General features: G+C 45.1%; 1 protein-coding gene across 5 annotated transcripts in view; it reads left to right on the plus strand.

The window, feature by feature from the left end:
• The first annotated feature begins 378 nt into the window (after positions 1-378).
• ZDHHC9 (zDHHC palmitoyltransferase 9) overlaps positions 379-18,016 on the plus strand; it is a 37,678-nt gene continuing 20,040 nt past the window's right edge. Inside the window, exons 1-3 of one of the 5 annotated variants that reach the window (XM_084789936.1) lie at positions 379-705; positions 2,450-2,650; positions 15,143-15,303. In XM_084789936.1, coding sequence (XP_084646062.1) covers positions 2,484-2,650; positions 15,143-15,303 — 328 coding nt within the window. In that variant the 5' untranslated portion in view covers positions 379-705; positions 2,450-2,483. Of the gene's footprint in view, positions 706-822; positions 1,066-2,356; positions 2,651-15,142; positions 15,304-18,016 lie in introns of those variants that run through there. The other 4 variants (XM_084789937.1, XM_084789933.1, XM_084789934.1 and 1 more) reach the window with 4 other exon arrangements.

Consider the following 18,016-nt stretch of genomic DNA (forward strand, 5'->3'; position numbering starts at 1 on the left):
TTCTTCTGAAAGACTTCGAGATCACATCGGAGTCCCAGGCTCCTGAATAGGACTTGAGAGGCAGAGAACTTAACATGAAGATGTCCATAAACAGACCTTGATCGATTTTAAGGCAAACAGCCCCGGAGAGGCCCTGGGCAGACCTATTGAGGGTGAGCGTTCGTCCGGATCTGTGAGCTAGTGTTGCTTCAGCATCTCGCTGGGTGTTTGTGGGGAGGCTGCTCTTGGCTCCTCCCCTGCCCGGTCCACACTACCTTTCGCCTCCGCTTTTGCGTAACTATATTAATAGAAGAGAACACTTCACATACTGGCGCTCCAGCCCCAGAGAGAGGCTGGCTGTGGCTTGGCAGGTGGGCTTGTAGCAAGGAGATGGGTGGGGGAGTGGGCGGAGGTACTCTGGAGTGGCGTTTGAAGTAGCCAATGGTAGTATGTGTCAGGGGAGGGATGGAGACATTGTGATCTTTTAGCCAATGGAGGACGAGCAACTACTGGAGCGACCTGGTGACGTGAGGAGCGTTCCATTCCGCCAGCGGTGGGCGGTTGCCACAGCTGGTTTAGGGCCCCGACCATTGGGGCCCCTTGTCAGGAGGAGGCACCCTCCCTGTCAGGGAGAAGTCTCTACCACCTTTGTCGGCCGACGTGATCCCTGGAGACAGTGCACTTTCTGCCCTCAGTTGCCAGCTGAGGTCAGTCTCCCTTGTTCAGGTAACAAGGGGTGGGGGTGGGGGGTCTCCGGGGCTCGGCTGTCTGGAGGGCTGCATCCCTCTTCAGCTCCACTGGGACGGAGGGACATTGGCACCGCCCTGCTGAGCTTGCCAGCCGCCAAGCCCCTGGCCCGGGGTGACTACACGTGGCGGGGCGTGTGTGAGTGTGTACGAGCTTGTGGACGGCGTGTGGATGTGGATGTGGCGCGCGTCCTAGCCAGCCTGGGGCGGTGGTCTGCTGCGTGGCGGAGGCAGGGCGGGCCTCCTTGAGGCCGAGCCCGCTGCATTGCCCTGGCTTTTGACGCTAGGCTGCTGAACCCGGTCGCTGCTTTCCGACGGATTTAAATTTTTCGTCTCCCAGGTTGGGCTTCCCTTCCTACTCTGTGTTCTCTTACTGGGTCAGTTTATGAGGGGTGGTGTTGGTGTTTTCCAGGTTAGTTTTACACAAAGGAAGTGATCTTTGCACCTCTGGGACCCCCCTCCCTTTCCCCAAGCCTTAACACCTTTTCATCTCGCTGCTTAGCTCTTAGTCCCCTTTTTGGACCTTTGCCCTCTCTAGCTCAGGAATGATCTCCGGCTGGTTGTTTCTTGCTCATCAGGCTGCAGGCTTCCGCCTCATTCTTGCCAGCACGGGGCATGTGGTGCCAGTAAATAGAGAACACAGCCCTGCACCTGAGAAGAAGAGAAAGATGACAGTGACTGGGAAAGGCGAGGCCTGGAAATCCAGGATGCTGAATGGAGCTGGTACTGGTGAAATGTCCCAGAGAGCCCCCAAGAGACTTAGCTGCTGCCACCGCCCTCAGTCACCACCACCCCCAGCCACCACCACCACCCCATTCCACCCCATCATCAGTTGCCAACCATCCTAGAATTCCTCCTGTTTAAGGAAGCCTTTTATTTCCAGGGTGATGTGGTTCTTATTAAGAGTCTCACAAATGGTAAGCCAGACCAGCAAGGCTGTTTCAGTTGCGGATTCAGGAAGTTACAGAAGGCTTGATGAGGGGAAATCTGTTTTGTGTAAATGCAATGTGTGTCTGTGTAGAGAATGCCCAGCCCATCCTACCCCATGGGGCTAGAGGGTTACTTGTTCCCTTCCGTGATTAATATTTGAATGGTTAATTGAAGAAAGAAGGCGAAGGAGCAGAAGAGGGATGGGAAGGGCTACTTAGGGACAAACAACAGCAACAAACCTGCTGGTATGATTTTTTACTAATGAAGACTAAAGAACAGTGTATTATAGCAGGAAGTGCCCAGGACTGGAAGCCAAGGGGCACGCTTTCTTGTCTCAGCTTTGTTGCGGTGTGACCCTGAATATGTTATTTCTTACTGGCCCTCAGTTTACCCATTTGTAAAGTATAGTCATTGGGATGGTCACTTACAGAATTCCTACTTACTTCCAAGAGTCATGGTTAACTAAATCGTCAGCACTGGTTTGGAAACGGGATTTATTATTTAAGAAATACTAGTCTCCTCCCCCTTGGAGAACTGGTTTTTGTCTTCCTCTTTAGAGAACAGAGTCAAAATAAACATTTCAAACTTTTCTATTCCCACCCCTTCAGGCAGTTCATCTTTCTGTCTCTGGGAATGAGGGTTCAATTGTACTTTGTTATTCTTGTCTCATCCCACGCCCCCCCCCCTTTTCTTTTTCTTAGGGCTCGCTCTTGATAATGTTTGACCCAGTGGCAACAACAGTAGACAACGTGATTTCAAAGCTGGGCTCAGCCTCTGTTTCTTCTCTCGTGTAGTCACAAAGCCCATTTTGGACCAGGAACTCCAATCATGTCTGTGATGGTGGTAAGAAAGAAGGTGACACGGAAATGGGAGAAACTCCCAGGCAGGAACACCTTCTGCTGTGATGGCCGTGTCATGATGGCCCGGCAAAAGGGCATCTTCTACTTGACCCTCTTCCTCATCCTGGGGACATGTACACTCTTCTTTGCCTTCGAGTGAGTTTGTGTTGAATACACTTGTCCGATTATGGCTGATTTGGATTCAAGGGATGAAATTGTGTTTCCTGGGCATTTGTGGGGGGTGGTCCTTGCATGACTTTACTCTTTTGTTGTACAGTGTCTTCGGGCTGTGTCTAGCGAATTCACTGCTTTGTGGCTATGGTAGAATATGTACTTCCTAAAAAAAGACCAAGAACTTTAATATCAATTCATAGTCCTGATGTGGGGCTATCCCTGACAAACAAACGAGTTTGTCTTAATTATTTACCTCCTTTCACTGACAGTAACTTAGTGACAAATTACTTCTTCTCTACCTCTCCCAACTTTCGATATTATGACACCACTCAACCATCGCCACTTAATCTGCTGTTCTGGGTCCCATTTCTGTAAGCCCTAGTTCTTACCTAGCTGTTAATTTGAAAACCAAACTGAATTGAGAACCTGAAGGTTAGTCTCAGCATCAGCCATACCACAAAGGAGCTTTGGGAATGCCATAGAGGTGCTTTTGAAATGTTAGTTGTTCTTTCTGTCCTTTAAAAGTCACTGTGTGTGTGTGTGTGTGTGTGTGTGTGTGTGTGTGTGTGTATTCATATTCCAAACATTCTTTGTTGGCTTGATGCTAGCCTTAGAATTATTTTTTTTTTATGCAGTATGACGCCTAGTACTAGAGATACTGTTTGAAGTTTGTGTAGGTCACTGCTCCAGGGAGGTGGCCAGTTGGAGTCTAGTGCACTGTGGCATGACTACTGGGTATGCTGAGAATAGTTCCACACTCTAGGGATGGGAGCAGTGCTAATTGTTTTGGGATTACTGTATTAAGGAGGACCTCGCGGAAGCAAGAGGTGTACGTGTAGCTACAGAGGCCATACCTGATGTGAGCCTGCCATGGCTTGTGTTCATGAGTGACCTGGAAATAGAGTTCCCATGCTGAGGTGTGGCTGGCAGGTGTCAAGGGGCTCCTTGGTCAAATTGAGTAGGTAATTAAAATGTGCTCCAGGCCATTGCGACTCACTTTTTTTTTCTGTAACGGCTCCAGGCTTTCCCTGTGCATCTCGGAGGGAGTTGGGGTGGGGGTGGGGGGGGCGTACTTTGCTAGACTTTTGATGATTGTGGCTGGCGTGAGTAACAGCAGTAGTAAGAGTGGCATAACGTTCTATAACCGTGCTGGGACAAGACGATCGGATGAACTCTTTGTGAAAAGGTCCTTTTGTTGTTACTGCCACTGGCTGACATTGTGGAGATTTTCTGTGAACTTTGGCAGGTTGCTGAAGGTTTCTTACCTGTTTTCCATTCTGTGAGTTTTATAGCTCAGTACTCACTTCCTGACCCCCCCCCCGTGTGTGTGTGTGTGTGTGTGTGTGTGTGTGTGTGTGTGTGTGTGTGTATGTGTGTGTGTGTGTGTGTGTGTGTGTGTGTATGTACCATGTGCTTGGTACCAGTGAGCATATAAAGCCAGGCAGGGTTATATACAACACAAAACAGTTTTCCCCTTCAGTTCAATCTCTCTACGTTTTCCCTCTCTCACTTCTGCGTTTCTTTTTGATGGAAGTCCTTTGGTTCTATCTCTGCCATTAGATGCTTATGATTGGAATTTTTTAAAGTTTTGTTTTTGTTTTTGTTTGTTTTTGGAGACAGAGTTTCACCGTGTAGCCTTGGCAGTCCTGGACTCATTATGTAGACTAAGCTGGCCTTGAACTCACAGCGATCTGCCTGCCTCTGCCTTCCAAGTGCTGGGATTAAAGGCATGTGCCACCACTGCCTGGCTATGATGGGAATTTTATGACAGAGATAAGACTTTGTTCCAGGCTATCAGTGAGTTGGTAGTTCTGGGTCCAGGAAACCTCTGCATTGGTCAGAGAAATACGGGGTTTAGAGCTGTGGCTTTTTGGCTCTTTTTTTTTTTTTTTAATACCTGGAAGGCTTAAAGAGACCGTGACTTGGATCTGTTCCACTTAGGCCCCTGAAGGCCTCTGAAGAAAACTGCCCATGGGATGAAGCTTCTAATTAGCTAAATTACTGTTCAACAGAGGCATCGTAAGTTTTCTTCCAAGGTGATTCACATTTCAAAAGTATTCCTTGGTTTTTTGTTTTGTATTTTTGAGGATATGAAGAGTGAGGTTGTTTGCAAAGCTGCCCCGAGTCCCAGCTGTCTGTTTGAAAGAGTAAATATTTCAAAAGTAAAGGCTGGGGGAGGGAGGGGAGAAGGAAGTAAATGTGTTAGCTTAAGAGTGGAATGGGGAAGTGTAAATCTGACCAAAGAAGACAAGTCTCCACTGATGAATGCTTTTAATAAGAAATGTGGGGTGGGGTGTGTGTGTGTGTGTGTGTGTGTGTGTGTGTGTGTGTGTGTGTGTGTGTCGTATGCAGACACATGGATAATCACAGTGGTAGCTGCCTTGTGCCTATCCAATGGTAGGCTGTACAAGGCACACCGACATAACTATGAAGAATTGAGTCTTTTTTTTTTTCTTGACTAGTCTGTAATTTACTCTGAGCCAAATAGTGGAGGGTAGGGTTAGGAGGACACAGTTGTGGCTCTAATGTTAGTATTAAGATACAGCAAGACCTAAGGAAACCAGATGGTCTAGTCACTATTTTCAGGCAGGTGATGATGGCATTTGACACTGCACTTGATCTTAACCACATGACCAAGAAACATAGGTGAGCATATTTGGATACACAGATTGCTGTCTGCTTTCACTATCCCTCCCTCTCTCCTTCCCTCCCTCCCTCCCTTCCTTCCTTCCTTCTTTTTTTTTTTGTTTTTGTTTTTGTTTTTGTTTTTGTTTTTGTTTTTGAGACAGGGTTTCTCTGTGTACCATGGGCTGTCCTGGACTTGCTTTGTAGACCAGGCTGGCCTTGAACTCACAGCCATCCATCTGCCTGCCTTGGCCTCTCTGAGTGCTGGCATCTAGGGGAAGGGAATAGCACAAAGAGGGAGGGAGGGTGGGAACGGGAAGATACAAGTGAGGGGATAAGCAATATGGATGTAATCTTGAATAGATTGTAATACTTTTTAAAAGGCGTGCATGAGCCACCTATTTTCTTTCTTTCTTTTTTTTTTTTTTTTCCGAGACAAGGTCTCTCTGTGTTAGCCTTGGCTGTCCTGGACTCACTTTGTAGACCAGGCTGGCCTCGAACTCACAGCGATCCACCTGCCTCTGCCTCCCGAGTGCTGGGATTACAGGCATGTGCCACCACGCCCGGCTTCCTATTTTATTTCTTAAATTGTCTTCGAGTCTAGGTTTGTCTCCCAGGAATATAGTTCAAATCTTGGTACACATCTGGATGTGCTTCTTTTCAACCTGGTCCTGTTGATAGCAGGTGCTTAGGAACAAGTGTAAGCAGATTTATGGCTGTGTTTGGCATAGCTGTGGGCCAGCCAGATGGCTTGAGCAGTCTGGTCAGTCATGTGGGTGCCCCGTTCATGACAAACATACAAGTGCCAGCCTTGCACTTGGAAATTTTGCCTTTACAAATGTCCAGTGTTCAAAGGAGAGATCTGTAATTTTCAGTGGACAAGTTGTATGCTGAATACATACAACAACCTAAAAGGTCTTTCACCTGGGAGCAGCTAGCACCAAAGTGTTAGAAGTGTTTCTGAAGAAGTTAGGTGGTCATCTCTCAAGGATGCTGTCCCAGATTGGAAATTCAGTATGAAGTTGTTGAACCTCTGGTGGCTGTATCTGAAATTCTGCATAACTATCTGTCTGAGAGGGACATGACAGCACAAAGGGGAAGTGTAGACACCCAATAGGGAGTTGTATTTGTGGCAAATACGTGTAAATTTAAAAGTGGAGTGAAAATTGTAAAGTACTTAAAGACAAAGTGTTTTCTGATTAATTCTGGGCATGAGATATATAGGAAATGTGTGTGAGGATGGCAGCCCTTTCTGCTCAGACCCTGGCCAGCTTATGTCAGAACATTACAGCACAGTGATGTGAGAACCTGTGTGCTGCTGTCCAGCCACGGAAAAGCTTTGGTGATATTGGTTTTTAACTCAACATCCCAAGAAGTGTAGACTTTGGGAAAGGCTCAAACACGTTGTTTGTTAGCTTTGTCTTTTAACTATGTCACCAGATTTCTAGTGGGGTCAAAGTCTCAGACTTTTTATGTGGCGAGAAGAACTGTGTGACCTTTGACCCCTACATGGAAGTGCCTTGCTGCTACGATCAGTGTTTATGTTCTCTGCGTGCTGTATGTGGAGGAAATTGGATCAAGGCGATGTCAGACCAGTTTTTTTTTTTTTTTCAGATTGGTCCCCATGGGTGCTTTTGATGTTCATATTAGAAGAGAAGTCACTGAATTGGATAAACTAGAAAAAGGATTTATAATACTGCCTAGTAATTATCTCAGTTCTCCTAGCATGCCTAAATTTTCCTCCTCTTTTGAGTGCTCGTCACTATAAACCTGCCCATTGTACCAAATAATCATGTGACACGCCTTACCTTTCTGAATTCTTAGTTTGATTTTTTGAGATGGCGATCTCAGGTGGCTCAGGGTGGCCTTGAATTTCCTGTGTAGCTAAGGGTGATCTTGAGCTCCTGATCCTCCTGAGTGCTGGGGTTACAGATCTGTGCCACCACACCAGCCTGCCTGGTTTTCTATCTCTCTTCTATTCCCATTTGTCCTGTAGAGCTTCAAGCTTTCGGGCTCAAGTGTTACCTCCTGTAGTGTAGCCCTCTGTGGTGATCTACACTGGAGTAGGCGGTCAGTAAAGGTTGCCAGGAGAATACAGTGTGAATGCATTTAAAATTCCAGTCTTGACTCACAGAATCAGAGCATGCTAGAGCTATAAAGGGCTCTGGAGGCTATCTCCATCCTTTTGGCCTTTACAAAGTCAGGCCCACAGAAGTGAGCTAATCCAAGATCTGTTGGATACTCATCTTTGCTTATGGCATTATGAAGACATTCAAATTATTATAGCAAAGTTGTATATAATACCAAATTCTAGAATCTCCCAAGCACATGCTCTTAGGAAACCAAGGATTATTTTGTAGAAAACTGACAACATTCTGGCATGGCATTCTTGCAGGAGCACAGTGAGTGGCCCATCTCTAAGTAAAGGCCTAAAATGTATGCCGCTTTGTGAGTTTATGAAGGGTTGCTGCCTCTGTTGCCACTCCTAGGCCTGAATTCCAACATGAGAATTGCTGGGAGACAAATTGAGCAGGGCGTACTCCCTACCAGGACACTCTGAGAGCTCCTGACACAGTAGAAAAAGCAGAGCTTACAACAGTTAAAAAAAAGTTTAAGGACATACAGAACTACAGAGACCAAAGCCACATTTGGACATGCTGGAATGTGTTGCCTATCCTTTCACTGAGGCTGAGAAGAGGTAAAGGTGACTGTCGTGATCTCTGACCAAGAGAGTGTTCTTTTGGGAGTTGCTCTGTGAAGGTCAGTCTTGAACTTTGTGTGAGTTAGAACTGCTCTGTACTTGGCCAACCAAACGGATGTTTTAGAATGCTATAATGGCCAGTGGCCTCTTTGATATCAGTGCGCTACAGTTCTTAGCTGAAATTTTTCCTTGTTTGAGATGAGGTCTCATGTAGCTTGGTTAGCCTGAAATGTACCATGTAGCTGAGGATTACCTGGAACTCTCGTTCCTCGTTTCTCTGTTGCTTGAGTGCTGGAATTACAGGCAGGTGTCGCTTTGTCTGGTTTTATGTAGCATTGAGGATGGAACCTCAGGCATCCTGAATGCTAGGCAAGCACAGTGGCAACTGAGCCACATCCCTAGCTGTAAGCCTAACTCTTGATAAAAGCCTGTTCTTTGAAGATGCGTTTCCCAAACACTTTTATTTCCTTCCATAATTCTTTTTTTGTTTGTTTGTTTGTTTTTTGTTTCTTGAGACAGGGTTTCTCTGTGTAGCCCTGACTGTCCTGGACTCACTCTGTAGACCAGGCTGGCCTCGAACTCACAGCGATCCGCCTGCCTCTGCCTCCCAAGTGCTGGGATTAAAGGCGTGCGCCACCACGCCCGGCTCCTTCCGTAATTGTTGATGGTTCTATCATACAGAGTTCCTCTCTCTGCATGCAGAGTTTAATCTCTCCACTGTCTTTTGTAGTAAAGGCTTACATACTGTCAATCTGTTTTTAAGATATTGTTTACCTTTTCATCTAGATGCCTATTGGTCTCTCTCCATCCCAAGCCCTCACAAGTGTCCTCCTAGTGAGCTGCACTCCTATCCCCCGAAGGGTTATCATCTTTCTTTTGTTGGGGAGCTCTTTATGTTATTCCAATGGCTTTGAACCCACGCGAGCTTCCTACTTCAGCTTCACAATTATGTGGGACCATAGACAAGAATGAGAGTGAGTCATTTGTTTGTGTGTTTGGTTGTTTTAGGAAAGGTCTTCTTAGGCAAGCCTGGCCTGCAACTTTCTAGGTAGCCTACACTGGCCTTAATCTGTGATCTTTCTTGTCCCTGAGTGCTGGGATTATGGGCATGAGCCAACATGCCGGTTCCAAATGAAACTTAATAAGTGTGCAGGTCTCTATTTTGGAAAAGGTGAGCAGAACGAACAAAGATTTCTCAGCAAGCTGACATGCGTTGAGTTGAGGTGCTTCCTGAGGGAGAGAGGAGACTCCTTAGAGACAGCAGGGCTAGGATTGTTTAAGAATGAACAAAGGAGGCACCTTGTGTCTCTTGCCAAACCAGGAAGCTGGGTAATGCAGCGTAATTAGTGGGAGGTCCCTGAAGTGGAGCAATGAGAAGACGGGAGCCTTGTGATGGTGATTAGATAAGGCTAGTTAATGGTAGACCTAGGAATACTGGTCTGTGGACTTTGGGGCTCTGTGTGTGTGTGTGTGTGTGTGTGTGTGTGTGTGTGTGTGTGTGTGTAGTCGGCATCACGGAACTGTTCCAAGTTTTTAAGCAAGGGTATACTATTACTGAGGTTTAAACATTGTCATTACAGCTAACATTTGGCAATTACTGAGTAGATTTACCCGGATACAGATGATGTATCTCCTCTGAAAAAAGAATATTCTTACCACTACAGAATAGAAAATGCCTGTTTGGTTGATTTTTCTGCATTTTCTACTGAAGCAAGAGGGTTATACATTTTACCCTGACCTTTATGGAGCAGATTCTCTGGAGGGTGATTCTCAGTTCAGTTTATAGTGTTAAAGGAGATGTCTTCCTTTTCAGCAGACCCTGAGTGTAGCTATAGTAACCTTGTCACTGTCTTCTGAGTGGTGGTTCTATGTAGCTATTTGGCTCTAGAGATGGAGTCTAGTTAGTCTATCTGGGTTGCCATCACAGACTGCTATAGATTTCCTTCTCAACAGAAATTTATGTCTTTGAATTCTGGAGGCTAGAGAGCTTTAGGTCAAAGTATTGGCAGAGTCAGGGTCTGGTGAAGACCTATTTCCTGGATTAGAGGTGGCTGTCTTCTCGTAATCTTCTCATATCATAGAAAGGCAAGGAGACCCTTGTTAGTAGCTGTCATTAATCTCACTCATGAAGATGGAGACTTAGGTGATGTAAATATTTACCAGGGGCTCTACCCGCCCTGCAGATACTACTGAACTGGGGCTTGGGGTTTCCGCATGAATTTTGTGGAAACAGAAACATTTAGGTAAGTAGTGAATAAGAAGACAACTGCCCACCCATGTCTGGGAGGAATTCAAATGAAGCGTTATTTCTATCTTGTTGGATCAAAGGGTATCATTAGACTTGGCTCCTTAGGCCCTTCTTGCTGTTAAAAGCACAGTTCTTCCTTAAAGCCATCCTTAACAGCCACTATTGGAACAGTTTCAACAGCCACCAGCTCCCCCAAAGGGCTCTTTCCTGATCACTTACAGTCCAGAGGGTCTGAATCACCATTCTAATGCTTGATTATTGGGCTCATCTTAGGCTTTAGCTGTTTCATATGTTAGTTATGTTTTCCCCCAACAAAATTAGCTCCTATTTTTCTTGTTCTTCAGTCATTAGGCCAATAAATACTTGTTGGCTTATTGATTGTACTGATAAAAGAACAAACAAAACATTAAAAATGTAGGAAGAAAGCTATTAGGGACTTCGAGACAGAGTGTTATGTAGAACAACCCAAGCTTGCAGTCTGTAAGGCAGAGCCCTAACATGGAGTCAATTTGGTCTCTTACCAGCTCCACTCATGAATCTATTTTGAGATTTTTTTTTCAAGTGAATTGAAGTCTGTGCCATTACTATCATTCCTCCAATGAGCTAGCATGCTGGGGGTGGGGCATGGGACATGACGCATTAGCCTAGCCTGGCACTGCTGGATACTGCTGGGCAGTACCAGCATGTGGCTCATGGGAACATATGGGAATCCAGTAGTCTAGCCTAGCTATGGAAGTCTGAGGTCAGTCAAGGAGTTGGGAGAGGATATTTTAAAATGATGATGCTCTTTCAGGTATCTGAAACGAATGCTTTGTAGGCACGGGGTTTATTTACAAAGTAAGAATGGGAGCTTGTAACTCCCAGAAGGAGGAAAGCCTCCTGGTACTTGGAAGACAAAGGAGACTTCTGTTTCCATGAGTGTATGGATATCATTATTCCCAGAAATGATATAGATGGAAAGTACAAAGGCGTTTAAAAACAATTATCTCATGTTTGTAGCTGACAGATCAAGTCTTTCTCTAAGACAAATGGTGAAGTCTGAGGTTACCTTGACTGTGAGGTTACTACTAATTTTTTGTGGAGCTTGTTCCTGTCAAAGATGGACTTCCAGCTTACTGCAGCTATGGAATGATAAAATAAGGTTAAAATGCTTGTGAAGTGGCAAATCCAAGCTATATTTATAGTGGACAACATATTTTGATGCACGCATATATTTTAGAATAGTTAAAAATTTCGCTTCTTCAATATAGTCACTATTAGATGAGGTAGATCTCGTGAATCTATTTTTCATTATTAAAATTATGTGACCTTTGACCAATGTATCCCCAGACTCCCAACACTGAGGAAGAAATTTTTTCACAGGTGTTTTTCTGTCTTGCCTCAGGTGGCCTTGAACTTAGAAGCACAAGTAGTCCTCCTGGCCCAGCCTCCTGAGTAGCTGGACTACAGGCATACACCACTGTTCCTTGCTTAGAAGCCTGTTTTTATTTAAACACGTTTATTTAGAAGAGAGACACCATCATAGGTTGTAGTTTTACAATACTCCTCGTTGCTAGCTTTTGACATTTCCTCTGATTTGGAGTAGAAGGCCTGCTGGCAGCCTCCCCCCCCCCCAATCTGCCTTTCTAGCCACGCCCACTCACTAGGGACAACTGCCTGCGAATAGCCTCATCTCTGGAGGAGAATAATACAATGAGCCTGTTGTGTGCTTGTTGTTATACAGAGTGGATTGTTTTAGCAGGTGCAGAAGATAGTCTGTATGGAGACTACAGAGACTTTATCCTTGATGGTGTAGTATAATTCAGATCGAAGTTGTCTTTTGTCTAGTCTACAGCAGGTGTTGGAATTGGCCTTAGTTGAAGCTCTGGTCCTTCTCTGCAGGGGCTGCCAGTGGTTTGAGTTTTTCCTTTGGTGGTTCTTTTACTAGCTCCGTATCTTTTCTCTTAAATAAAAAAGAAACGGAGTTGGTGAGATGATTCAGTGATTAAAAGCGCTTGCTGCTCTTCAAGAGGAGCTGGATTTGGTCCGCAGCACCCATATGGTGGCTCACAGCCATCTGTAACTCTGGTTCCAGGAGATCCAATACCCTCTGCTTACCCCTGAGGGGACCAAGCATGGACATGGTGTACATATCTACATGCACACAAGACATTCATACACATAAAGTAAAAATAAATAATCTTAAAAAAGAAAAAAAACCCTCCTTTTTGGTGGATAACTAGATATCTCCGCTGTTTTAAAGCTTTAAAAAACTATAATTGCTAGGGCACGGGGGAAGAGGACACAGTCCTGATACAACTTGATGAGCCCAGGAGGGAGGAAGATGGGAAGGGGGGCTCCCCTCTTCTGAGGACTAGAGGAGGGGAATGTGGGAGAGGGAGAGAAGGTGGGGTTGGGAGGTGAGAAGGGATGGGTCTATGACCAGGATGTAAAGTGAGTAAATAAATCAATTTAAAAATATATAATTACATCATTTCCCCTTCCCTTTCCTCCTTCCAACCCCTCCCCTTCCATGAACCGCCCCTCCTTCTAGAAATACGACTTTTTAAAATTGTTATTGTTTTACACACACACACACACACACACACACACACACACACACACACACACACACACACAAAATTTGTTCAGTCCGTTTAGTGTTAAATAACTAATTAGCGGGCTCTTCCCTGGGGCGGGGACTATTTCTTATGCTCTTAGCATTCCTTAGTTGCCTGTAGTTCTTTGTTTCTGGCCAGGGCCCCATGGGATTTCCCTCTTCCGTGTTGATTGGAGACTATACTTAAGGCAGTTAGTCCTGGAGACATTGCTTCTTTGTTTTGAAGATCGATCTTATAGATGATCAGTGACTGTAAGTGACTGATTGCACTTGACTGCTCATGAAACATGACTTCATGAGTCTCCTGTGTCCTTTGGGTCTCTCTGGCAAGTGGCAGTGACTTGTTTCTGAGTTTACTTTTTGATTATGTGTTCCTGTGACCGGAGGAGTGGAAAGGAAAGGCGTCTATAACTAGTGATACGCATGACCCTTGGTTACCCTGGACACATTTGCAGATCTTTCAGCTCTTGAAATGCTCCCTCCATGCCCTTTTGACTCCTAGGAGAAGAAAATAAATTATTAAAAAGAAAACTTAAGATCCCAAATTATAGTTTAAAATGAATTAGGCCCCTGAGATCATTTTGGAGGTTCAATACATACGCTCACTTTCATTATAAATACTGCTTAGCCTAATATAAAAGGGAGTTAGCCCCCACCTCCCAGCCTGCGCACTTACGCTGTGGAGGGGAGGCAAGGGAGCATCTCATGGGGGCTGTCCGTACAACTGGAGCAAACATACAGCCTGCGGGTAAAGCATTTGCCCTGAATAGACTGCAGCTTGCTTACTTGCCATGCTGATGAAGTAAGCTTTTTCCCTAGCTGACTTTCTTTGCTTTCCCTCTGCTCCTTGCTCATCCACTTATAGTCTGCCTCCAGTGATGCTCTCTGTTTTCAAGGAGAAATGTGCCTCGGGAGGAGATAGATAAAAATAGGTCAGTGATAAAGCTCATCACATACTCTCATTCATTTGATTTGATAGTCAGTTCAGATCAACAAGTATTTATTGATAGCTTCTTTGTTCCCTTACTTGAATGAAGAGCTAGCAAATATAAGATCAGATGCTAATGTTAGTGGAGGTCATTTACTTAGTGTCTGTTATGCATCAAATATCTTTCTATACATTTTTTATACTTGTGCATTTGGTCCACACAGTGACCCCATGAAATACTATTACTATCCCCATTTTACAGATGAGGAGACTGATATGAGGTATCACCCAACTGGGAGTTGGTAGAACCAGAATTTGAACCCAAGGTCCTATGAGACCAGTTTCTTGTTCTTATGAAGTCAAGTTGAGGAAGGCGAAATCAACATACTGATAAAGAGCCAGGGAATAATGCAGGGCTTTCACAAAGAAGCTGCCGGCAGGAAGGAATGGTGAATGCTGCCTCCCATAGGCCTTTTGTAGGAGATGAGACTTAAGTCCCACAGTCTTCATGTAGCAGTGAATAGAAGATGTCCTACCTTGTAGCTTTGGTGTGAGAATTGGATGGAATAAGATGTTTAAAGTAGTTAGCCCAGTGCCTGGTATATGGTAAATTGTCGTTGCCATGATGACAGTGATGTTTCTAGAACCTGAAAGATAAGTCCATTTGGGATATGGAAAGGAACAGATGCATTATGAGGAAAGACAGAAATAGACCTGGTGTTGGGCAGTGGTGTTAAGGCGGTTTCTTATTCCATTGCTGGTGGTCATTCATCACCCACTAGCTGAGCTATTTGAGGAGACAAAAGGAGTGGCTGCTGGTACAGAGTCAATCAGCAGCCTGGAAGCTTTACACTGGTCTTAAAGCATGCTGAGATACCCTCTGGTTGCCACTGTGAGCCCGCTTCCTGATTGATCCTATTTTGTCTCCTCCTCCTCAAGCTCAGTCCCAATGTCTGATGAGTGGATAGCAAAGTTCTGGACATCCCCAGAGCAAAAGTACCCTATGGTGCTTACAAGGCCAGGCTCTTTGACTTCTCCATCCCTAGCCAGTGTCAGCCTTTCCTGAGGCAAACAAAATGTTCCCAGAGGCCTGTTAGGAGGCATGAGTTATCTTAAGTTGTAGGGGAGTTCCCTTGAGTCTGTTCTTGTATGCCATAGGTGACCTCAATCAAGTATGTACTGAGATTACTCTGTGTTCAGAATCACCTCTTAAGTGTTTGGAATATTAAGAAGACATAAATAACATAGTAATTGCCCTGAAAAATCTTCTATTCTTGTGGAGACCAGATCAACCCAGTTGTCATAGCTGGCCAGATACATACATATGTGTATGTGTATATATATTTAAATGTTGAATTGCTTCCTTTCTTCAGGTGTCGCTACCTGGCTGTTCAGCTGTCCCCTGCCATCCCTGTGTTTGCTGCCATGCTCTTTCTTTTCTCTATGGCCACACTGTTGAGGACCAGTTTCAGTGACCCTGGAGTGATTCCTCGAGCACTCCCAGATGAAGCAGCTTTCATAGAAATGGAAATAGGTGAGTCTTGGAACTAGTTGCAAGTTATAATCCGTGGGTGGCCTCGTTGGGTGGGAGAGTGGAATGTTCGTAGCGGTTGCAGCATCAGTAACTATTCCAGCTCTTTCTCTCCGAGATCCTAAGTGACCACCTGTGAATTCCAGTAAGCCGGTAAAGCTATGCATGCTTTCTTTTCCCACATGTTGGGGTACATGAAGAAAGAGTTTGTTACCGAGGTCTGGCTGAATTGTTGCCAGGAGAGTGCCCTTTCCATTTGGGGAGGGGGGTGGGGAGGCCATCACACAGCTGGTTGTCCAGGGAAGCTGTAGACTGCCTTTCCATAAAATGTTCTGTTTTGCATCTGCCTACAACTTTGGATATAATTTCAGAACTTCATAGATCTTCTGAAGTACATTCATGGGTCCCTGGCCAAGAATTCCTGCCTTGGGGGCGGGGGTGGGGTGGGGGACGGTCACACAAAGTGAGAAAGGGCAATCATGGTCCCAGGAGCCACTGGGAGGAGTGAAGACACCGACTTCAGGCTCAGAACTAGACACATGTGCAACTCTGAGACTGAAACGTGACACCACCAGGAGCCATGACGGCTTCGTGAATTTAAGCAGATCATCCAGGGCTGGGGAGGGAATAAATATCCCGGGAGTTCCCACTGTGAAAAAAAGTCAATGATGACAGTACAAGGAGCAAGCGGAAGCTGCCAGCTCAGCAGCGGCGGCTATGTAAGTGTTTCTCAATTCTGTTTTGACAGTAGCTTGAGTCCACATAAGAACAAGATAAGAGTAGGGGGGCGGGGAAGTGACCGTGGACTTGCTTTGTCATCCCCCCTTGCCCTTGAGCACTGGGGATTGAGCCCAGTCCCCTGGACATGCTAGGCACGTGCTCTACTACTGAGCTGTATGACAACCTCTGTGACCCAAAATGTGTGCTGCTGAATATCCGTGTTAGAGTGCCAGCTGTGGCTAGCCTTTAGTTCTTTGATGTTGCTCTGAAGGCTGCCATGCTTTTGTGTTTGTTTATTTATTTGAACGGTTTTCCCCTACTTTCATAGTACAGTTCTTCTTGGAAAATCTCGGCCACTTTTGTTGAGCTAAGGAGAAATTGGTTTGCGCATGTCTGAGCTACAACTACATGGGGTGAGGTGAGGGTGAAAATAGTAAGCATAAAATAGAGGCAAGGTATGGGGCCATAGTCTGTGAAACAATAATCTAGCTAGAGAAAAAATAGTACTTGAATTTCCCCCTCTATTTTGCTCTTAAGTACCTCTTATTTTACCCCCATGTCTCCCCTGGATTCTGCCCTGAATCCAGGCCTGTGCTCCACACACCCTACTGTAAAGCATATATAAAGACATATTAAGCTGGGTACGGTGGCACAGACCTGTAATCCCAGCACTTGGGGAGGCAGAGGCAGGCAGATCTCTGTGAGTTCGAGGCCAGCCTGGTCTACAAAGTGAGTCCAGGACAGCCAGGGCTGTTACACAGAGAGACCCTGTATTGAAAAAGGGAAAAGGAAGAAATATTAAAGTGGCATGTTGGTACTCACATCACCACCTTATGAATAGCTAGCCTCATCTTCTTAGGACTTGTAGCACAGTGTTATTGTTTGATTTCACAGCACCTACCCCACTCTGCAAAAAAGGAAAAGTGTTCCATATGGCAGATATTTTTAAAATCGAAGTGAACTGAAAACTATTCTGTTTTTAGCATTATACTTTGTGGCAAAGGTGCAACGAGCCTGGCACTCTCATATGCTGGGGTTGGATAGGCATGCAAATTCATACAGTCTGTCTGGGAAGCAGTTTGACAATAAGCAAAATGGCTGTAAGGGCTCGTACCCTTTGTCATAGTAATTCAGGGCTCCTTAAGAGTTCAGTTAAGGGAAAGATCAGTTAACATAACCTGTCATAGAGATGCTTTAGTGTATTTTTGTTTATTTTTTCTCATTAATGCAAATATAACTGTTTTAATACAAGCAAGTCACCCCATTTGAAAAAAGAATTTGTTTTAAAATTATTTTTATTCCATTAAAATTTATCTATTTATTTCTTTAGGAGTGGGGATTGCATGCACCATGGTGTGTGTGTGTGTGTGTGTGTGTGTGTGTGTGTGTGTGTGTGTGTGTGTGCAGGTAGGAAGACAACAGTCGGAAGTCAGTTCTGTTCATCCACTAAGGACCAAACTCAGGTCATTAGGCTTGGTGGCAAATGCCTTAGCTTGCTGAGCTGTCTCACTAGCCCCTATTCCTTTTTTGTTTTGAGACCTTTTTGTTTGTTTGTTTTGTTTTGTTTTTCGAGACAGGGTTTCTTCTCTGTGTAGCCCTGGCTGTCCTGGACTCGCGATGTAGACCAGGCTGGCCTCTAAATCACAGTGATCCGCCTGCCTCTGCCTCCCTGAGTGCTGGGATTAATGGTGTCTGCCACCACGGCCAGTTGAAACACATTTTAAAAGATGTATTTGTCTTTTCTGTGTTCGGGTGCTTTGCCTGCATGTATGCAAGTGCACCATGTGCATGCAGTGCCCATGGAGGCAGAAGAGGGTATTGGACCCCTAGAACTGGAGTTTCAAACCGTTGTGAAGTGCCATGTGGGTGCAGGGATTAAACCCAAGTCCTCTGCAAGAGCAGCAAATGTTCTTAAGAGCCGTCTCTCCAGGTCCTTGAGCTATTTTATTATTATTATTATTATTATTATTATTGTTGTTGTTGTTGTTGTTGTTGT

This window comes from Acomys minous, assembly GCF_964271855.1.
Source record: "Acomys minous genome assembly, chromosome: 7".
NCBI lineage: Eukaryota > Metazoa > Chordata > Mammalia > Rodentia > Muridae > Acomys > Acomys minous.